The sequence below is a fragment of the Marmota flaviventris genome, chromosome 4 (assembly GCF_047511675.1).
Source record: "Marmota flaviventris isolate mMarFla1 chromosome 4, mMarFla1.hap1, whole genome shotgun sequence".
Taxonomy (NCBI): Eukaryota; Metazoa; Chordata; class Mammalia; order Rodentia; family Sciuridae; genus Marmota; species Marmota flaviventris.
In genome coordinates, this window is record NC_092501.1 from 19140667 (window position 1) to 19159301 (window position 18635).

Below are 18635 nucleotides of genomic sequence, written 5' to 3' on the forward strand. Positions count from 1 at the left end.
ATCATCTGCAGGAAGCATCAAGGCAATTTTCCATTAGTTTTAATCTGAGGAAAGCAAGATGAGAAGGTGACGCTGTTTCATGGGTTCTAAGTAGTCAAATGAAATTAAGCCCTTATCTCTCACCCTGCATGAAACTCAACTCAAAGTGGATCAAAGACAGGCATTAGAATAGAGACTCTATGCCTAATGGAAGAAAAAGTAGGTCCAAATCTTCACCATGTTGGCTTAGGAACTGACTTCCTTAACAAGACTCCTAAAGTGCAAGAAGTAAATCAATAAATGGGATGTATTAAAACTAAAGAACTTCTCAGCAAAGGAAACAATCAACGATGTGAAGAGAGAGACTATAAAATGGGAGAAAATATTTACCACAGAGCATTAAACTCCAGGATATTTAAAGAACTCAAAAAACTTAACACCAAAAAAAAAAAAAAATCAATGAATGGGTTAAGGAACTAAACAGACACTTCACAGAAGAAGAAATACAATTGATCAACAAATATATGAAAAAAATGTTCAACATCTCTAGCAATTAGAGAAATGCAAATTAAGACTACACTGAGATTTCTTTTCACTCCAGTCAGAATAACAATAATCAAGAATACAAGCAACGATAAACATTGGTGAGGATATGGGGGAAAGTACACTCATACATTGCTGATGCGACTGCAAACTGGTGCAACCATCTTGAAAGCACTATGAAGATTCCTCAGAAAACTTGGAATGGAACCAACATTTGACCCAGCTATCCCACTGCTCAGTTTATACCCAAAGGACTTAAAATCAGCATACTACAGTGACACAGCCACAACAATGTTTATAGCAGCTCAATTCACAATAACTAAACTATGGTCCCAACCTAGGTGCCCTTCAACAGATGAATGGATAAAGAAAATATGGTGTACATACACAATGGAATGTTACTCAGCCTTACAGAAGAATGAAATGAGGGCATTTGCCAGTAAATGAACAGAGCTGGAAAATAACATGCTAAGCCAAATAAGCCAATCCCAAAGAACCAAAGGCCAAATGTTTTCTCTGATATACGGATGCTAATTCACAATAAGGAGGGGGGCTAAGTAAGAATAGAGGTACTTTGGGTTAGATAAAGGTGAGTGAAGGGTATATGGGGGTAGGAAGGATAGTAGAATGAATCAGACATTATGACCCTATGTGTATATATGATTACACAACTGGTTTAATTCTACATCGTGTGCAATCAGAATGAAAACTTATTCTCCATTTATATATAATATGTCAAAATGCATTCTGCTGTCCTGTATGACTATTTAGAACAAATTAAAAATTTTTAAAAATAATGATTTAATATATTCAATAATTGGGTCCAAGACTTTCCTACATCTTTATATAAGTACTGTGGAAATCCAGTGATGAATTTAAGCATGACATTATTCAGGATTAAAAGATTCTATGTCTTCAGTGGAAGTTTAAGAGGACTTCCAAGACACACATGCCTAAGCTTAAAAGTACCCAAACCTTTCTAATGTTTCCTAGGGTTAAATTATACATGCAAATGACATATGGATTTCATTTGCAATCATCATTTATTGCTTAACATTATGCCATAGTACATGGAGTAAGAGGAGGTAATAAGTTTGCTTACTCAGTTCTGAAGCCCATCTGTGCATGTTATTCACCCTAATAAAGAAAATTAATCACACACACAAAAAGGTGTTTTCAGAGCCCATGAAACAGATGAGTCCAATTAACTCCAAGTTTAAAAGCCAACCCTGAAGGACTGCTGCTAGAGCTGTCCTCTAAGAAAACCAAACAAGGCCAAAAAATGTAAACTGCTCCTATCCCCATACATCAGAGGGCAAGGCCTATTGGACCCTCTTGTATGTAGAGAATTCAAAATAATTATTTCACATTTTAATTACACTTTCTTTCCTAGCCTTCGAAGACCTGCTGGTGACGGCTTCTTTGGCCTCCACTGCCCCCATCTTTCCCATTAAGCCTTGTCCCATTCACCTTTCTACTTTTGTTTCTGATAACCACATATACATTTGTCATCTCCCATATTACTTCTGATCTTTCTAAGCTATTCTAATTCCAAGAGTTTCTTCCTGCACTTCCCCACCATTCCCAAACACACCCCTTCCCCAAACTATTCTAAAAGGTGTTCTAACCAGGCTATGAATACTTTTCCTCATCTTTTTATTTTGAAAAATATCAAACATATAGAAAAGCTGAAAGACTTGTACAGTGAACACTTAACATACCCTCCACCTAGACTCAGTGACTGCTAACGTTTTGCCATGTTTTTCTGTCTCTCTATATAAGTATATATATTCATACACACATTTTGTAAAATTTTATGCAGTTTTTTGGCCAAACAATTTGAGAGTAAATTTATTATTTGTTTTTATCCATAGCAGAAATGAGTTTCAAAATTGTACTACCATTGGTACGATATTTGAGGGTTTTTGCTTTTTTGGGTTCTTTTTATGCCCAGAATATATACCACAAGAAAGGTATACTTGTAAGTTGAGTACGCTTAGTTTGAAAATCCCAAATCCAAAATGCCCCCAAATCTGAAACCTTTTGAGTGCCAAAAAGACATCACAAGTAGAAAATTCCACAACTGACCTAGTGTGATAGGTCATAGTCAAAATGCAGGTGCACTAAAAATACTGTATAAAATTATCTTCAGGTTATGTGTAAAGGTATATATTAAATAGAAATAAGTTTTATGTTTAAACTTGCATTCTGTCCCTAAAATACCTCATTATATACAAGGAAATATTCCAAATCTAAAATGCTTCTGGCCTCAAGTATTTAAAAAAAGGGATACTGAACATGTGCTGTTAAACAACACTTCTGAATAGGTCTAAAGAATTTTGAATAACAGTGATTTCTGATCCTTGTAAAGCTTTAGATTATCATCTTTTTCAAACTGATGAAATCCTTTTCTATTTTTAGTGGCATGTTTTCTATTCCTTTGTGATTGTTTTCTGTTATTTAGTGATAGAGAAAAAACAAAATGGCTGGAAATGTACATCCTAAGACCAGCAAATTTAAATGGACTGCTACAACCTATGAATATCTAATCATCTGCACTTACCAATATCTATCTAAGCCTTTAAAGTATGATGCCATCTAAGTATCATCCCAGAATATATGTATTAAATGCCATGTACCCTAAAACACTCAAACACAAAAAAGCAAATAGTTCACCCAGTAGCAAATTTCCATGCAAACATTTGAAACCTTTTATGACTAAAGAAAGCAAAAAATATATAAGCAAATGTTAATACTGTGCACATTTCTAATACAACTTAGGCATTTGTGGAAATAGGAAAAATGCGGGAAAATCTGAGGCTACTTTTAATCAGGTAGGATACAATAAAAGTGAAATAATGCAGTATCTCATTTGACCAACACATTTTGTTTATTGTTTTCTCTTTGTCCTATGGTGGGTGGAGTTTTTCCTAAGGCAGCAGCTATACTTCTATTTTATTTAGTAGTCCTTCAGTTTTCTTTAGATGTGAAGGAAAATAGTTATATAATCTGATGGCAATTTGGAGACTTTACATTTTATTTACTCACTGGGTTTCAATGAAATAAAGAACTGGAGGTTTACATACTGCTCTTTGTTTTTGCTGTTCTAGGATTGAATCCAGGGCCTCATGCATGCTAAGATACTGCTCTTTTTGAATAATAAACATGATTACATTTAAGTGAGTGTTTTAAGAAAAATCAGACATGGTAGATTTTGACACTTCAAAGGTGGTAAGTCAGAAAGCCTATCTGAAGTATCACTTTTCATCAAAGCTTATAATAACACCACACAGAACTGAAAAAGTTGAATACATGTAAAGTGTTCAGAATGGTGTCTGGTACATACAACTGCTATCATATCTTAGTGATAATTAAAATTCAATGTAGCTTTTCTTTATAAATCAATATTACCTAGTTTGAGAATTAAAAATAATACTGAAAACAAAACTGCCAAGATGGTATAGAAATCTATGTTGGAATTTATAATAAATATTTCCCTATTTTCTGATTTAGAAGGTTCAGGGAGACTTCTCATTTGAGAGATTTTTCACACGTTTTAGCATCAGTTCTTAAAATGCAAAATTAGGATAAGAACCATTGTCAAAAATTACATTTTATTTCAAATCAATCTCTATTTAAGGAAATGTACATCTTTTTTGGTTTGTCTTCTTAATTAGAACTACATACTGCTGCCCTCTGCAGTATTTTCACACTTGCAAGTTGACTTCCATCCCAATCACACTCACATACCTGTCCTGATTTTCTTCTCCATGGTTATCTAACTTACTGTATGGAATGTGTGTGTGTGTAGACAAAAATGGAGCTCCTTCAAAAGAAAGCAAGGAACTAAAGCAAGATGTTGCACAAATTCAAGAGGAGGAACTGAGAGAAGGGTCTTCTTAGTTAATCCCCCAGGGAAGGTAGATATTTGGATAGCTTTAGTTTCAAGTTTTTATCTTTTTTTTAAAGAAATGAAATAAAATTATATAAATATGGTGGGTAAAGAGGAGGGGGAAGAGGAGGGGAAGATAGAGGAGGAAAAAGGGGAAACAGTAAAAAAGATAATGAAAACATTTGGCCTCCATTCCAAACCTTAGATAGGTTTGTGCGTCAGAACTCACATATATTGTATTATTGCAAACATGCACATTTAATGAGCATTTCTTTTTGGACATAAATGGAAGTCTAATACCAGTCTACTTATCACTCAAGACTATAACCCGGAGATTGTTCTCTATTAGGCAAGATAATTAACACCAAATAGGTTAAACGGATTTTAAATAAATCAACATCTTCTCAATAGTTTTTGCCACAATTAGCTTTCTCTTCCTATTAAGGAATTTATTATTACACAATGTAGAGGTTCTCAAACTTCAGTGGACATCATTATCACCTGGACAGCTAATTCAAACAGACTGCGAGTCTACTGGCAGAGTTTCTGAATTCCAGAGGTCTCGGGCGGGACTTAAAAATTTGCATTTCCACTAAAGTCCCAGGCGATGCTGATGCTGCGGACTCAGGGACTACACTCTGAAAACTAACCACTAGTATAAAAGCTGCATTAAATTCCACCATAGCTAGCTTAAGAAGGCAGTCAGAAACAGCCTAACAGGACACGCTTCACGATGAATATCCAATGACTACCCACTCAAAGCCGGAACTTACGTATGAAGATCCTATACACTGGGCCCGGCGCAGCCCGGTTACGCCATTTCCTTCCTATTAAGCCCCGCCTACTTCACCTCCCTAGCGAGAGCAAGCTTGACCGTCTAGAGGGCGCCAGGAATCATGTGAGTCGAGTGACATCTCGCGATGTTTTTTCATATCTCGCGAGACTTCGTTTGCCTTGTCTTTTCCTCCTTCCAGCGCCCGGTTTTCCTTCCCCTCCCCCTCGCCACCGACGGAGTTCTTCCTTTAGAGACCGGGTTGCCCTGTTGTCGTCGCGAAGATTTTTTTCCTACTGCTACTGCCTCTGCCGCCACCGCCGCCACCGGGCTCATTTCCCCGACCCCTTCCCGCCGCCCCATCCCCAACCCCACACAAGGTAACAAATCCTGTGAGGGAGCGTCAGGCCTCGCCGGGCCTTGGTCTCCCCAGAGTTAGAGCAGAGGCCCGAGACCGAGGAGCCAGCCTCACAGGAGAGGTCTGGGCGTGGGCTGTCGGGTAGGAGCCCCAGCTCCTCTCCCACCCAGAGTTGATCGTGAGCGGCCCCGGCCTGCGTTGGGGCCTCTGTGCGAAAGGGCGAACACGGCCAGACTGGGGCGGCCGTCGGGTCCGGTAGGGACGCCCGCGCGGTTCAGCAAAGCCTCGGACAGCCGATGTTTAGGTTTCCAGGCCTGAAACAATCGACAAAGTTGTGGCGGGCTTAAAGGTGTTGGGTGACTGGCACGAGAGCTGCCTGGCTTGCTTTAACCCTTTAGGGTTTTTCCAGATTCCAGGCTTTCGCTGGACGAGAATTTAAGAAAGCCCCATACGATTGCTTACAAATCATCAAGGAAGGGTTCATTCATATCTTGTTTGCTGGAGAATGTGCGAGCTACGTTTGGCAAATGGCAGCGTTTCTGGGAATGCCTACATGCGAGAGTATTTTTGTTTTTGTTTTGAGGCGCTGGGGATCGAACCTAGGGCCTTGTGCATGCTCTAGCGCTGAGCTACATCCTCAGCCCAGCGGAGTATTTGTGTTGCTACTTAAGAAAATGAATCGACAACTGCAAATTTAAGTTGACTGAGTGAAAGATTTTTATTCTGGAGAAGAACTTCTACATACATGCTTAATTGATTTGTTCAAGTAAAGAGAGTTATTTGTATAGATAACTTGGAATCAGTTTTATTTCGCCGTGGATGTATTCTTTCATGCTTAAAGATATGATGATAACCTTAATTATTGAGCTGATCACAGTGCTTTCCTATAATAAGAGTTAAGAAAATTAAAGAAGTTTTTCTTCTTATCCCATGCTTTTTCAACCTTTTTAAATGGAATTGAACTGACATGTTCTGTATTCTTCAGAATATGTTACCTTGAAGTTTGTGATTTAGCTCAAGTCTAAAGTAAAAGTAAAAATAATGGTGATAAATATAAGCTGCAGGAGTAGTTTATGATAAAACATTCTTTCTGCCTGGTTGATTCAGGCAGGTTAAGGAAATATTTTTTGTGCTTTGATATTTGACTTAGTTTTCATGGTCTTAACCTCTTTATTTTCCCCAGATGTCAGAGGATCTAGCAAAACAGCTGGCAAGCTACAAAGCTCAACTCCAGCAAGTAGAAGCTGCATTATCTGGAAATGGAGAAAATGAAGATTTGCTAAAATTGAAGAAAGATTTACAAGTAAGTACGAGTGAACAATTGTAGTTAACATTGCTTGAAAAAAATTTCTATGGCTTTCAATTGATCTATTTGTTTAGAATCCATAGGTACTCAAAACACCCTTGGAGCAGGTTCCCCTCCTATGTGTGTACACATATGTGTAGGCACTGAGGCTTGTAGAGAAATATGGTTACTTCCTCAATTTATATGCATCAAAAAGAATAAACATTGTTTTTAATTAGGTAAATCTTGTGTGCTCATAGGATTTCTTAAAAATTAGTTGATTTTGAAAGTGTCAGACTTTCAACAGAAGAAACTTTACAAAGGAATTTGCTTTTATTTTTCAAGTTTTGGCAAAGAAATTGAGTTCAAAAGGTAACTTAAGATTTAAAAAAAAAGAAAATATAATCAGATTAAAATCTTTTTAGTGATATAATATTGAGAGTGAAACATTTAATAACTTTTTATTTCATTGCTAGTGGGTTACACCTTATATTAAAAACACATCATTAAGATATCCCAAAGAGATACATGTTTTTGGTATTAATGTTAGTTAGGTGTTTGAACTTAAGACTAGATTTTATAGTGTAGTTTTGACCTTTGTCAAGTTGAGATCTTAATTTATTATGGGATAGTTCAGTAAGTATAACATTTTTAAACCTGCAGTGGGTTTCAAGATAAACATAAAAACATGATAATAAATACTTGTTGTTTCTCAGGACACCAGGTTAAGAAAAGTACCATATGTAATTTGTAAATACTAGTATTATAACTTTTCATCTTAAGAACTTCCTTAAAATTCTGAACCTGATTTTTTAAAGTTTTCAGGGGGTTTTGATTAGAAGATCTCTGTACTGGTTCTATATCCTGTCTAATTAATCTGTCCCTTTATCATCCTGTTACCCACTAAATCTTAAATTTTAGGGATTTTATAACTGAAAATGAGTGAAACTTTTCTGAATTGGGGTCTAGGTTTTAGATTCTGAAAGAGGTTATCCAGGCATAAAATGAATGAATATTTTCAAATTCAGTTCTAGATTTAGGATAAACTTGCAAGTGTATGTTGTTTTAAAAAACATAGAAAATATCTGGAATAATTTCAGTTCAAACAGAATCCTTCATAGAAGCCAGGCCTGTGGATTGTAGGGCCTACTTCAAGGCCCTTATGTAAAAATAACCTGGTGGTTTGCTCCTGTCCATTCAGTGAATTACTCACGTGTTCTGTGAGTATGCATTGCAGATATAACAAAAGCAAACTGACCTCTTTTCGACTTCAAGTATTGTTTTTTTGTTTTTTTTTTTCCTTGCCTCAAAGAGATGCTCAGTCTACTTTACCAACTTAAAAGCAGTCCTTTTTTCTTTGAAGAAAAGAAAACATTGTGTGCAATGTTGTATTGTACCTTGCTTCCTGGGCAATGGGAGGAGAGATGTGGAACTGGTGGAAGGGGAATTGGGAGTGGAGTTTAAAACAGGATTATTATCAGGTCTTTTTAATATTTCTAGAGTAAATTATCTTTTAGGCTCTGGGCACAACTGTCTTAATATGACACAGTTTATAGCAGTAGATACTGTAGGGAGAAACCACTATAGTAGACATTGTAGTGAGTACATAAAAAACTTATCTAGGGTTCGGTTAATGACTTGGGAATTGTTTTTCTATAAAATATATCTTTTCTATGCTGACCTGGTGGTGCTATAGGCCTGTAGTTTGATCTACTCAGAAAGCTGAAGTGGGAGAATGAGCCCAGTAGTTTGAGGGCATTCTGGGAAACATTGAAAGGCCCTTTCTCAAAAACAAAAAGACAATAAAAATATTGTGTAACTATTTAGAACAGCACTGTCCAGTAGACCTTTCTGTGACCGTGGAAATATTCTGTGTTTGATATTCAGTACCATAGCCACTGGACACGTATGGCTATTAAATATTTGAAATACAGCTAGGGTAATTGAGGGGCTGAATTTTTAATTTTACTCAATTAAATGACTACATATGGAATGGCACAGATTTAGAAGTTTAAGTGCTAATCCTTCAGATAGTGATAAATCAGAATGTTTTAAATAACCAGTCTTGATGAGTTACTTTTTTTATTCTCATGATGAGTAAAAAATTTGATTTTGATTATTAGATAGAGGCCTGTTTTGAACTGAAACTACTCAAAGATGGAAAGCATCTTTTAATATTTAGATAAAATTCTGAATGGTGTGTGGATATATGTTTCCACCTAGTAGTTGTTGTCTTCTTTGAGACTGTAGTTATAGCTTCTGTTCTGCAATGGTTTTTTTTTCCCCTTTTCTGCTTTCTGCAATGTATCTTGTGCCATTAGTATTCAATACTGCTTATCACCTTTAATGAAAAGCTTGTTCAGATTGATTATTAAGTCTCTGGCTTTATCATTTTCATGTTTTTGGATCATCATATGTTTTTAACTTCTTGTGTTCTTATGGAATCATATCCTGATTCTTAATTTATTTGCCCTTTGATTTATGATAAAACATTCTTTCTGAACTTTTTTCAGTGACATATTTTTCCAATAAGGTTTCCATATTTATCTCTTTTATTGTCTTTCATAGTAGTTATTCAGCAGGCAGCAAATTAATCTACTGAAGTTCTATCAGCCTTTCTTTTCACTTAAAAGATAAAATAGGTATATTAAAATTCGGGCTAGCCAGCTGATTAGCTCCCCAGGCAGTGTATGATAATCACAAAAATAGTCAATTTATTAGGCTGTTTTGCTGAATAAACTGGTTCTAAAGGAGGCAGGGGTCAAGTCACTTGTCTCATATATTACAGTGGCTCTCTGCATCCCCGAAACGCCTTCCTTCAGTAAGCAGAGTGCTTGAGTGCACCCCCTTTGACCTGCTGATATGTAGATCACAACACCTGATGCTTCCTGGAATTGCCGATTACTGTAACTGCTGCCCATCTGTCATTGAAGGAGCAGTTTCAAAACTTGGGGGAGGAAAAGTAATTAATGGTATGTACCTTCAAGAACCCCCTCATACGTGAAATAGTTTTCTGATACTTTCGTCCATATGCACATGTGAAGAAAACAAAAAATTAGAAAGCTCTTCATAGTTTGTTGGGAAGTATATATAAAACCATGGCAAAGTCAGTTACAGGACATTAGGGGTAAATGCTCTGGATTTTGTTTTTGTTGAAAAGGGGTCATTTCAGAGCAAATCTCTGAACATGCACAGCTTTTTAGGACCATTTTCTTTAAAAATATCTTTTCTTATGAGTATAGTGGGAAAATGTTCTGTCTGAAAAGATAATAGAGTTTTAACTATGAGATGTACAAATGAAAAATTTGTGTTTGAGCTTCAATGGTTAAACCATCCATAGGAGGATGTGGAAGTATTTAATGATAGAAGTATTATAGGCTCTTGAGTCAGGTTTATTGGATTATATCCTTGGCTTTAAAAGGGGTTAACTAAAAACAAGACTGGGTAATTTACTCTCTTCTGTGTACTACTTTATGTGGCACTTCTTTGCTTTATTTGCAAAGGACTGTCTAATTAAAAAGTATTCAAGAGGCTGGGGTTATGGCTCAGTGGCAGAGCACTTGCCTGGCATGTGTGAAGCGCTGGGTTTGATCCTCAGCATCACATAAAAATAAATAAAATAAAGATATTGTGTCCATCTACAAGTAGGTGGGGAGAAAGGTATTTGAGGACTGGTGCGTGCTATAGCTCAATGGTAGAGTACTTACTTAGTATGCACAAGACCTCCAGTACCACCAAAAAACGTCATGTCCTAGCTTTAGGGACTATGCAAAAGGAAAAAAAAAGTGTTCAAATAACTATTGGCAGCTAATAAAACTTAGAGGTGCTACTGTACTAAATCTACAACTTAAGTCTGACTCTTCTAGTTCTTTAATCCACAAAATTAGCCTTTCTCCAAAGGCTTACTATTTCTTTCTTTTTTTTTTTTTTAGACCCAAATATTAGTTTTTCAAAAGTAGCCAGTAAGTTTAAAAAACTTTAGGAAAGAGCTAATATTTAACTGTCTTGGCTACTGAACCAGAATTACTATTTCAAAAACTCAAAGAGTGTGCCAGAAGAAACTAAGTAGAGTTAATTTTGCCAGTTTTTCTCCCCCAAACACACAGAATATTTTAAATAAAACAATGTGGAGGAATAGGTATGCAGTATGTTAAAACAAATCAGATAAAATGGTACAGACCTTGGATTTTCGTTAGAGTAAAAATTCAGTAGACCGCAGAATCTATAAATTTGTACTATTTCTCATGTTTTGGAACCATCCCTAACATACCTTTGAAGGAAACCAATAAATGTGAGCCTGAATTAGAAAATTATTAGCCACACAGAGGCATTGCCTGCCTGTGTTAGGTTTTTTTTTTTTTTCCTTTTAAATTAAGCTGTGCTGGTGTGATTAATAAATATCAAGGTATATTTAAATTAACTTGATGTGTGCTTATTACTCAGTTGACGTGAGATTTATAATAAATGAATAGGAAGACTACTGGTTTCTTTTACATATGCCTACAGTGTTTTAGTAGAAATATGGAAGTAGGAATATTTTTGTTCACAAATAAGGCTGCTTCAAGTGTTTTGGGAATGGGGGGGTATTGACTAGACAGGTAATAAAACTGCTAAGTAATACCTAGAAGACAGAACAGTTGCATGAAGTATACATGATGATAGAAGTAAAAGGGACCTCAAATCTAATTCAATCCCTCATACTGTATTTCTCATCTTTAGAGAGATTTATTTACTAATAAGCACTTTGAAATAATGCATGGCATAAGCTCAAGTCTATTTTATTTTTATTAGTATTTATGATTAAGATGAAGATATCTGTTAGGCTTAAATCACAGCTTCACTACTTATGTAAAATATTATCTCAGTTTCAACATGGAGTAAATCTCAAATATTTCTTAGTGTTATAAACTATATCAGCTCTCAAACCAAATAGGATTTATTATCGAAAACTAAGAAAGTAATTGATAATATGAATTATAAAATTAATGTTATGATTTTGTCATCTTTTTTTAGGAAGTTATAGAACTAACCAAAGACCTCCTGTCAACTCAACCATCAGAAACTCTTGCAAGTTCAGATAGTTTTGCTTCTGCTCAGCCCACTCATTCATGGAAAGTCGGAGACAAGTGTATGGCAATCTGGAGTGAAGATGGACAGTAAGTGTAGAAAAAAAAAAAAGCCCTCTAACTGTAACATGCAATAATAAAATACAATGGTAAGATTTTTTATTCAGTTTGAACTACCCTATTTTAATCTTTCCATATAGGCAATGTGATTTACAGAGCCAGTTTTTGGGTGGTTGCCATTAATGAAGTTTAGGTTTAGCTTTAGATTAAGTTTGAGGGAGAAGAATGGTTTACATCCCAGAGGAGAGAAAAATAAATAGTTGTTTTCCGAAATAATCTAAATTATTTCCTCCTTAAGTTGAAAACTGAGCAAATGGTAGATTACCTCAGATTTCTGTGAAGTGCATACACTGAAATCACTCCTATAAGAATTTATTTTTTTCTCAGAGAGTTGAACTAAAGCATATTGAATAGATATATGTTTAAGAAACTTTCTTGGCAATATTTTGATTAGGGCTTCTTTTTTAATACCAGATGTGTAACTCCAACCACTCTTGAATTATTTTTGTCAAAAGGGCCATTTAACTTCAGAAGTTTCATTTTAATCACATATAATAATTGAATCTCTGCAGTATAAATCTTGTAGGCTGAGTACTAAATCTTTACTCACCTGCTTACAGCCATGATATCTTTACAGGTGTTACGAAGCGGAGATCGAGGAGATAGATGAAGAAAATGGCACCGCTGCAATTACCTTTGCTGGTTATGGCAATGCTGAAGTGACTCCACTGTTGAACCTGAAGCCTGTAGAAGAAGGAAGGAAGGCAAAGGAGGACAGTGGGAATAAACCCATGTCAAAGTAAGTAACTTTGGCATTTTAGATGTTCCCCATTTGGGTACTTGAGGTAATCTGCAAATGGAAGCTATATGTAGCCTAAATTGGGGTGAGGAAGTTAGAATACTATTATTGTTCTAAAGATTTAGGAGTGACACAGGCTCAGCATGGTCTGTTATGTGTATGCCTAAGTGATGACATATTGGTTCCCTCTTGGGCATTCCATATTAGGAGGATACCGTACTGTACTGAGGACATCTTCCTACTATATTTTTTATAAGCCAGGAGCTGAGGCTGTATCACAATGAAGACCAACTTAGGCTTCCTCTGAGTATACTGAGTTTATATCCAAAGAGAACACTTAATCAAAGAAGCACTTTAATAATAAAGTGAAGATATTAGGAAGGGATAGAACACACTTACAAAGGGAACAAAGATAAAGTACTGGCACTGCAGTTATCAGGGCAGTTTTCTTAAGGAAACTGCCCTGAAGTAGAGGTAACAGAAAGATACCTGTGGTAAAAACTTGGGACTAGAAGGTGGGGTTTTCAAATTTTTAAGTTACAACATAAGTATATTTGGAAAAATTCTGTCACTTGTTAAAATAACACATAAACATTCCCAGTAAGAAAAATCAGATTGTAAAACTGTGTGTAATCTCTGATTTTAGTTTTTTGGCTTCTGTATACAAAGCCATACTTGGCTTCATGGTGGCAATTATATAGTATGGGGATCTAGATTTTATTGCCTCTCTTAAAAGATTTTTTTCTTCATCCTTCATTTGGTTGGTTTTAACTGAGTGCATATTATTGATAGTTTTAAGCTCTAATCCTATTTAGAATCCTATGTAGGATTTTTGACACACACCACCCCCCCACCCCCACCGCCATGTTTTTGCTTTTTGTTTTTTTTTTAACAATTGTTAGCTGTGAGGGTGGGATTGTAGCTCAGTGGTAGAGCACTTGCCTAGCACACATGAGGCACTGGGTTCAATCCTCAGCACCACATAGAAATAAATTTTAAAAAATAAAGGTGTCCACCTACAATTTAAAAAAAAAAACTATGATTTCCCTTGTGCTGCTGCATTCTTCTGGGTGAAATAGTTTTATCTGTATTCAGTCCATTCATACACTTTTTCAAATGCTCTGCATTATACTTCTATGTCTATTTGGGAATTGATTTGTAGGCAGCTAATTATTTGAAATTTAACATGTTTCTAAAACACAACTGATAGAAGCTATATAAAAGTGAAATAAAAAGTGCCAGGCTTGTGGTACACGCCTATAATCCTGGCAAGTTGGAAGCTAAGGTAGGAGGCAAGTTTGAGGCCAGCATTACCAACTTAGCAAGACCCTGCTTCAAAAAATAAAAAGGGGCTTGGAATTTGGCTCAGTGGTTAAATATCCCCTGGATTAATCCCCAGTACCCCCCAAAAAAGGTCAAATATATAGTTAAGTGCATGTATGAATACAGCATAATGAATACCACTATTATATATAATGATATTGCACCAGTAAAAAGTACTTTTTTAAAAGGCTTAGCTGAAATATTTGATTTATATTTGTGAGAGATTACGTATGAAAGCTTTTAAGGATACTTTTTTTTAAAAAAAAAACAATTTGTATACTAGTGCCAGGTGATTGGCATTGATTTTAATGATTCAGTGCTTTTATTCATGGAGAGAAGTATGTGTAAGTTTATTGGATTTTTTTTTGTGTGTGTGTGTGTGGCGCGTCTAAGGTTCACAAGGAGGTCATCTTTTAAATCTTAATAGTTGACATTTAGCTGTTTTTACCACACAGAAAGGAAATGATTGCCCAGCAGCGTGAATACAAAAAGAAGAAAGCTTTGAAAAAAGCACAGAGAATAAAAGAACTTGAACAGGAAAGAGAGGACCAGAAGGTGAAATGGCAACAATTCAACAACAGAGCCTATTCTAAAAACAAAAAAGGCCAGGTTGGTAAATCTATTCATCACACTTTGCAAATCTGAAAAATGCAATTGTCACTAAAATGTTTAAAATGAAAAAGGAGGTACATAGATTTTTGAAACTATTATAATCAAAATCATTGCCATTCCTCAATTTTGCTTTTTGAAAAATGTCTCTTATTAGCCACTGTCTCTACAATAAAAACATTATTCATGAGAGTTTATGTTAGGAATGACAAATTTGAAAAATTATTTGCTGCTTTACATACCATTTAGGGACAGTGTGCTGAACTCTGCTTTATAACATGTCTTTATGTGCATTGCTGTTAGATCTTATTTAAAAAAAGCTTTTAAGTTCCGTTGGTTAACTTTCTGAGTGTTAGGTAAAAGATACTCATAACATCCATGGAAGTTCACAGTCAGGATAACCTGGCTATTGTACACATCTTTGTTTTTTGTTAAGTCACCTCCATTGGTAGACATGATTTCTGGAAAATAGTACTTCCTTTTCATAAAGATGTTCATTTTATGACTTAACAAAGGGCAAGGGATTTCATAATTTAGATATCCAATAGACACTGCTGTAAACTTCAATATAATCAGAGTTGTAGTTATGCTAGAACTGAAAACTCATATTGTAAATTAGGGTTGGATTTGAGACTGCAAACTATAATCTGGAGACAGGTAAATGTCCAAGTGTTATGAGTGTTTGTAGTGTGTAGTGATAATTTCCACATGTTATAAGTTAGAATAAATGGCTTCTGTTTAGTGAATTTTGACACTAGCAAACAAAAGCAATGAGCTTTTCTTTTTTAAAATATTGAAGCTAGACTGTTTTAATATTAAAGTTTAAAATTTACTTTTTTCCCAAAACTAATCAGAAATGGTTTCTGTTCTTTCCCTTAGGTAAAGAGGAGTATTTTTGCTTCACCTGAGAGTGTTACTGGCAAAGTTGGAGTAGGAACTTGTGGAATTGCTGATAAACCTATGACACAGTATCAAGATACCTCTAAATACAATGTCAGGCATTTGATGCCTCAATAATCAGAAAAACTGTTGGATTTCATCTCTGCAGGGCTTTACATTTACCTTTTTATCCTTATATTTTTCTAAAGGTAAATTATTTGTTAGATGAGTAAGGAAGATATCATTGTTGTCATTGTTTGACTTCAATAGAATGAAACTTGAAGAAATTGCATTTGATAACTGCTATTCATTTAACTTTTCATTTATACTACCACAGTTCCCTCAGAGTTTGTTGAATAAGGCAACTTTTCTAGATAGATGCTGCTTAAATCAGCACTTAAAATGAATTGTTGATCTTCCTAATATCAGGCCCCCCACTTGATGGTGTAAACTTTTTGTAAGTCATAATTTTAATTTTCAAACACTTTGAACTTGACACATATTCTAGCAATTCATTTGGAACATCAAGACAAAACACCAACTTGCTAAGGAGATCTTTTTGGGGTTTTCCCCCTTTGTCTTCAACTTTAAAACTGAGCTCTTAACCAGACAAGCCAAAATATGGGTTAATTTGTAAATGGTAAAGTTTGTTTGAGGTTTTTTTCCTTCAATAACTTGTTTTCTAAGCCTGTACGCCATCTCTTCAAAATTGATCTAGATTTTACTTTTATTCACTGAGTTAGTTTTATGTAAGAAACCATGTTAGGATGAGCTACCTTTCTAAGGTGTTTTTTGTTTGGTGTTTTGTGGTTTTGTATGTTTGCTTTTTCCTTTGTCAGTTTTTCACATATGGTTAGTGGTACCATTTTTGGATGTGTAATGTTTATATGGGAAAACAAAAAGCTGATGTATAGCCCTGTATACAGTGTAGATACTATTTTTGTAAAAAACCAAGGCTAAATTAATGAACAAGAGTACTGAATGTTTCATCATTAAAATTTCTTGTATTTCTTGTGCATTAATCTGACCATAATTTCCCTGTATATTATGTTCATGTAGCTGAGTTTTTAATTTTTATTAACTAGATCAAGTTGCCAGCATTTGTTGGTGTGACATCAGTTATCCTGAGTTGAGTTAAAGCCAAATACATGCATAGAAAAGGGTCTTCCTATTAATGGGAGATGATTTTTAGAATGTGTGTTAATTTCAGTTTTGTATGTTTAACTTTTATTAAATAAAGTGTTTTTAAAATCTCCAGGGTGTGTTAACAAGAAGATGAAGTCTTTAGCTTTAACATGCCTCAAACTTGCACACAGAATTGCCACTAAAAAGAATTTTGATTATGGGATAAAGGTTTCAGTAAATCCTAAGTATTCCTTCCATTAGACATTAAGAGTTGGATACTAAGGATTGCCTAGTTTTATTTTATTGGCTTGTGCTATGTATGGGGTATTCACAAATTTTTGCACAAGGGGAAAAATTGAAGTTTTTATTTCACAAATTTTAATTTCATTAGTAAATTGAGACTTTTAGGATGGCGGTAAGAAGTAGCATTCTTTTCCTTCCTCCAGACCCCAAAACAGGCATAGAGAAAAGGCTACTTAAACCTGAAAACTTAGAAATAAAAAATTTTGAAGTATACTATTATTCATCTTTTACCATTGTAACAAAACATCTTTTAAAATTTTTATTAGAGATTATTCAATCTTAAGATTGAGATTCAGTAGCTGCATGATTTTCCCATTGTAAAAACATCTTAAAAGCATAACTAAATAACCAGTAGTAGCCTTAAAAGATAACAAGATAATTATTTGAATGAAAATGCACTGGCAAGAAATTTGTTGTAATTATGTGACCCCAGTTATGTTTTTTATTGAGATTATCTTGTTATGTTTGTTGGGATAGTAGTTCACTTGGTGTTTGTACAGACAATACTGTTGGAACTGAGACTTATTCCTCCTTTAACCCTAAAGACCTTCCTTTGTGCATATGAATTTTCCTGGAAGGCTTTGCAATAGGATAGAGAAAAGGAATAAAAGTAACCATATCATAACAAGTATTTGTTTAGAAAATAGGAGCCATACAGAATAAGATCAGGACCTCTTGTGTCAAAGACCTGGATATGGCCCTTTGGAAAATCCTAGTGTCAGGAAGGAAGATGTTGGTGTCTCTGGACTAAACTGAAAGAACTTATGGGGAGATAATACCTGCCACAGTTCGATGCTGAAGTTGAGAAAATACTTAATGAGAAGCATGATAGCAATAGTATTTTACAAATGAAAACGTAAGCTCTGTGTATTCTAAAACTGAATAGGAATCTTATCCTTATAGAGCTTTGTTATAAATTTAAATGTAGAATTTCTCCTGTCAAGAAAGGAGACTTGAAGCTCTGAAATGTAAAAATACCGAGTTATGACTCCTGAGTAGGAATGCCTGCATATATCTTCTCAAGTTTGTGACATTTCACTTCAGTTACCATTTCAAGAAATGAATGATCTGAACACTCCAAAAGTTAATAACCCAAATTAATTTTAATAATTGTATAACTAATGCTATTAACATGTAGAAAGGTCAATAGGGCATATTGGAAGAGCAAGGATTCCTGACTCCCTATTTATTAGCTACTGTGTATAACTCCTCTGCCTCATTTTTCTCCATAGAATGGATTTAATAATACCAGTTTCCCTAGGTTTTAAGAATTGAGTTAATATATGTAAAGAGCTACAGTGTCTGGCATATGGTAAGCATTATAGAAGAATCTGCCATTTACTGTAAAGTGGCAATGGTGAATATCTGATCTTTTTTTCCTTAACTTGAACAACAGTTGTTCACATTGCAATGGATAATAATACCCACTTGCTTATGATTTCTGGTCCCCAGACCCACAATTTTAACTTATTACTGAAATGTTACCAAATTGCCAAGAAACATATAAAATAAATCTTAGTAAAGGTTTAAAATTCTTCATATGAAGGCATGTTTCTTAGTGGGAAAGGGAGAAATTTATAATAAAAGTCACCCTTAATTCTTAAAGAGGAAATCTTGGGGTCTGGTTCCTATCCTAAACATT

General features: G+C 35.0%; 1 protein-coding gene across 2 annotated transcripts; it reads left to right on the forward strand.

Annotated features, from left to right (window-relative positions):
- Nucleotides 1–5373: 5373 nt before the first annotated feature.
- Nucleotides 5374–16822, forward strand: Smndc1 (survival motor neuron domain containing 1). Of its 2 annotated transcripts, none has more exons than XM_027930379.3 (6): nucleotides 5374–5566; nucleotides 6728–6847; nucleotides 11843–11985; nucleotides 12593–12754; nucleotides 14533–14686; nucleotides 15566–16822. In XM_027930379.3, exons 2-6 carry the CDS (start codon nucleotides 6728–6730, stop codon nucleotides 15701–15703), a joined length of 717 nt encoding a protein of 238 aa, XP_027786180.1. In that variant the 5' UTR covers nucleotides 5374–5566; the 3' UTR covers nucleotides 15704–16822. The 2 variants fall into 2 exon arrangements, with proteins under 2 accessions (XP_027786180.1, XP_027786181.1); XM_027930380.2 differs by lacking the exon at nucleotides 5374–5566 and adding an exon at nucleotides 9618–9801 and having other exon boundaries at nucleotides 6758–6847.
- Nucleotides 16823–18635: the final 1813 nt, after the last annotated feature.

Bases quoted from the DNA above. Each gene is read 5' to 3' on its own strand.
- Smndc1 (XM_027930379.3), top strand. From the start codon at position 6,728: ATGTCAGAGGATCTAGCAAAACAGCTGGCAAGCTACAAAGCTCAACTC. The intron at 11,986-12,592 runs GTAAGTGTAGAA...ATATCTTTACAG, and splicing joins ATCTGGAGTGAAGATGGACA to GTGTTACGAAGCGGAGATCG. The intron at 12,755-14,532 runs GTAAGTAACTTT...TTTACCACACAG, and splicing joins GGGAATAAACCCATGTCAAA to AAAGGAAATGATTGCCCAGC.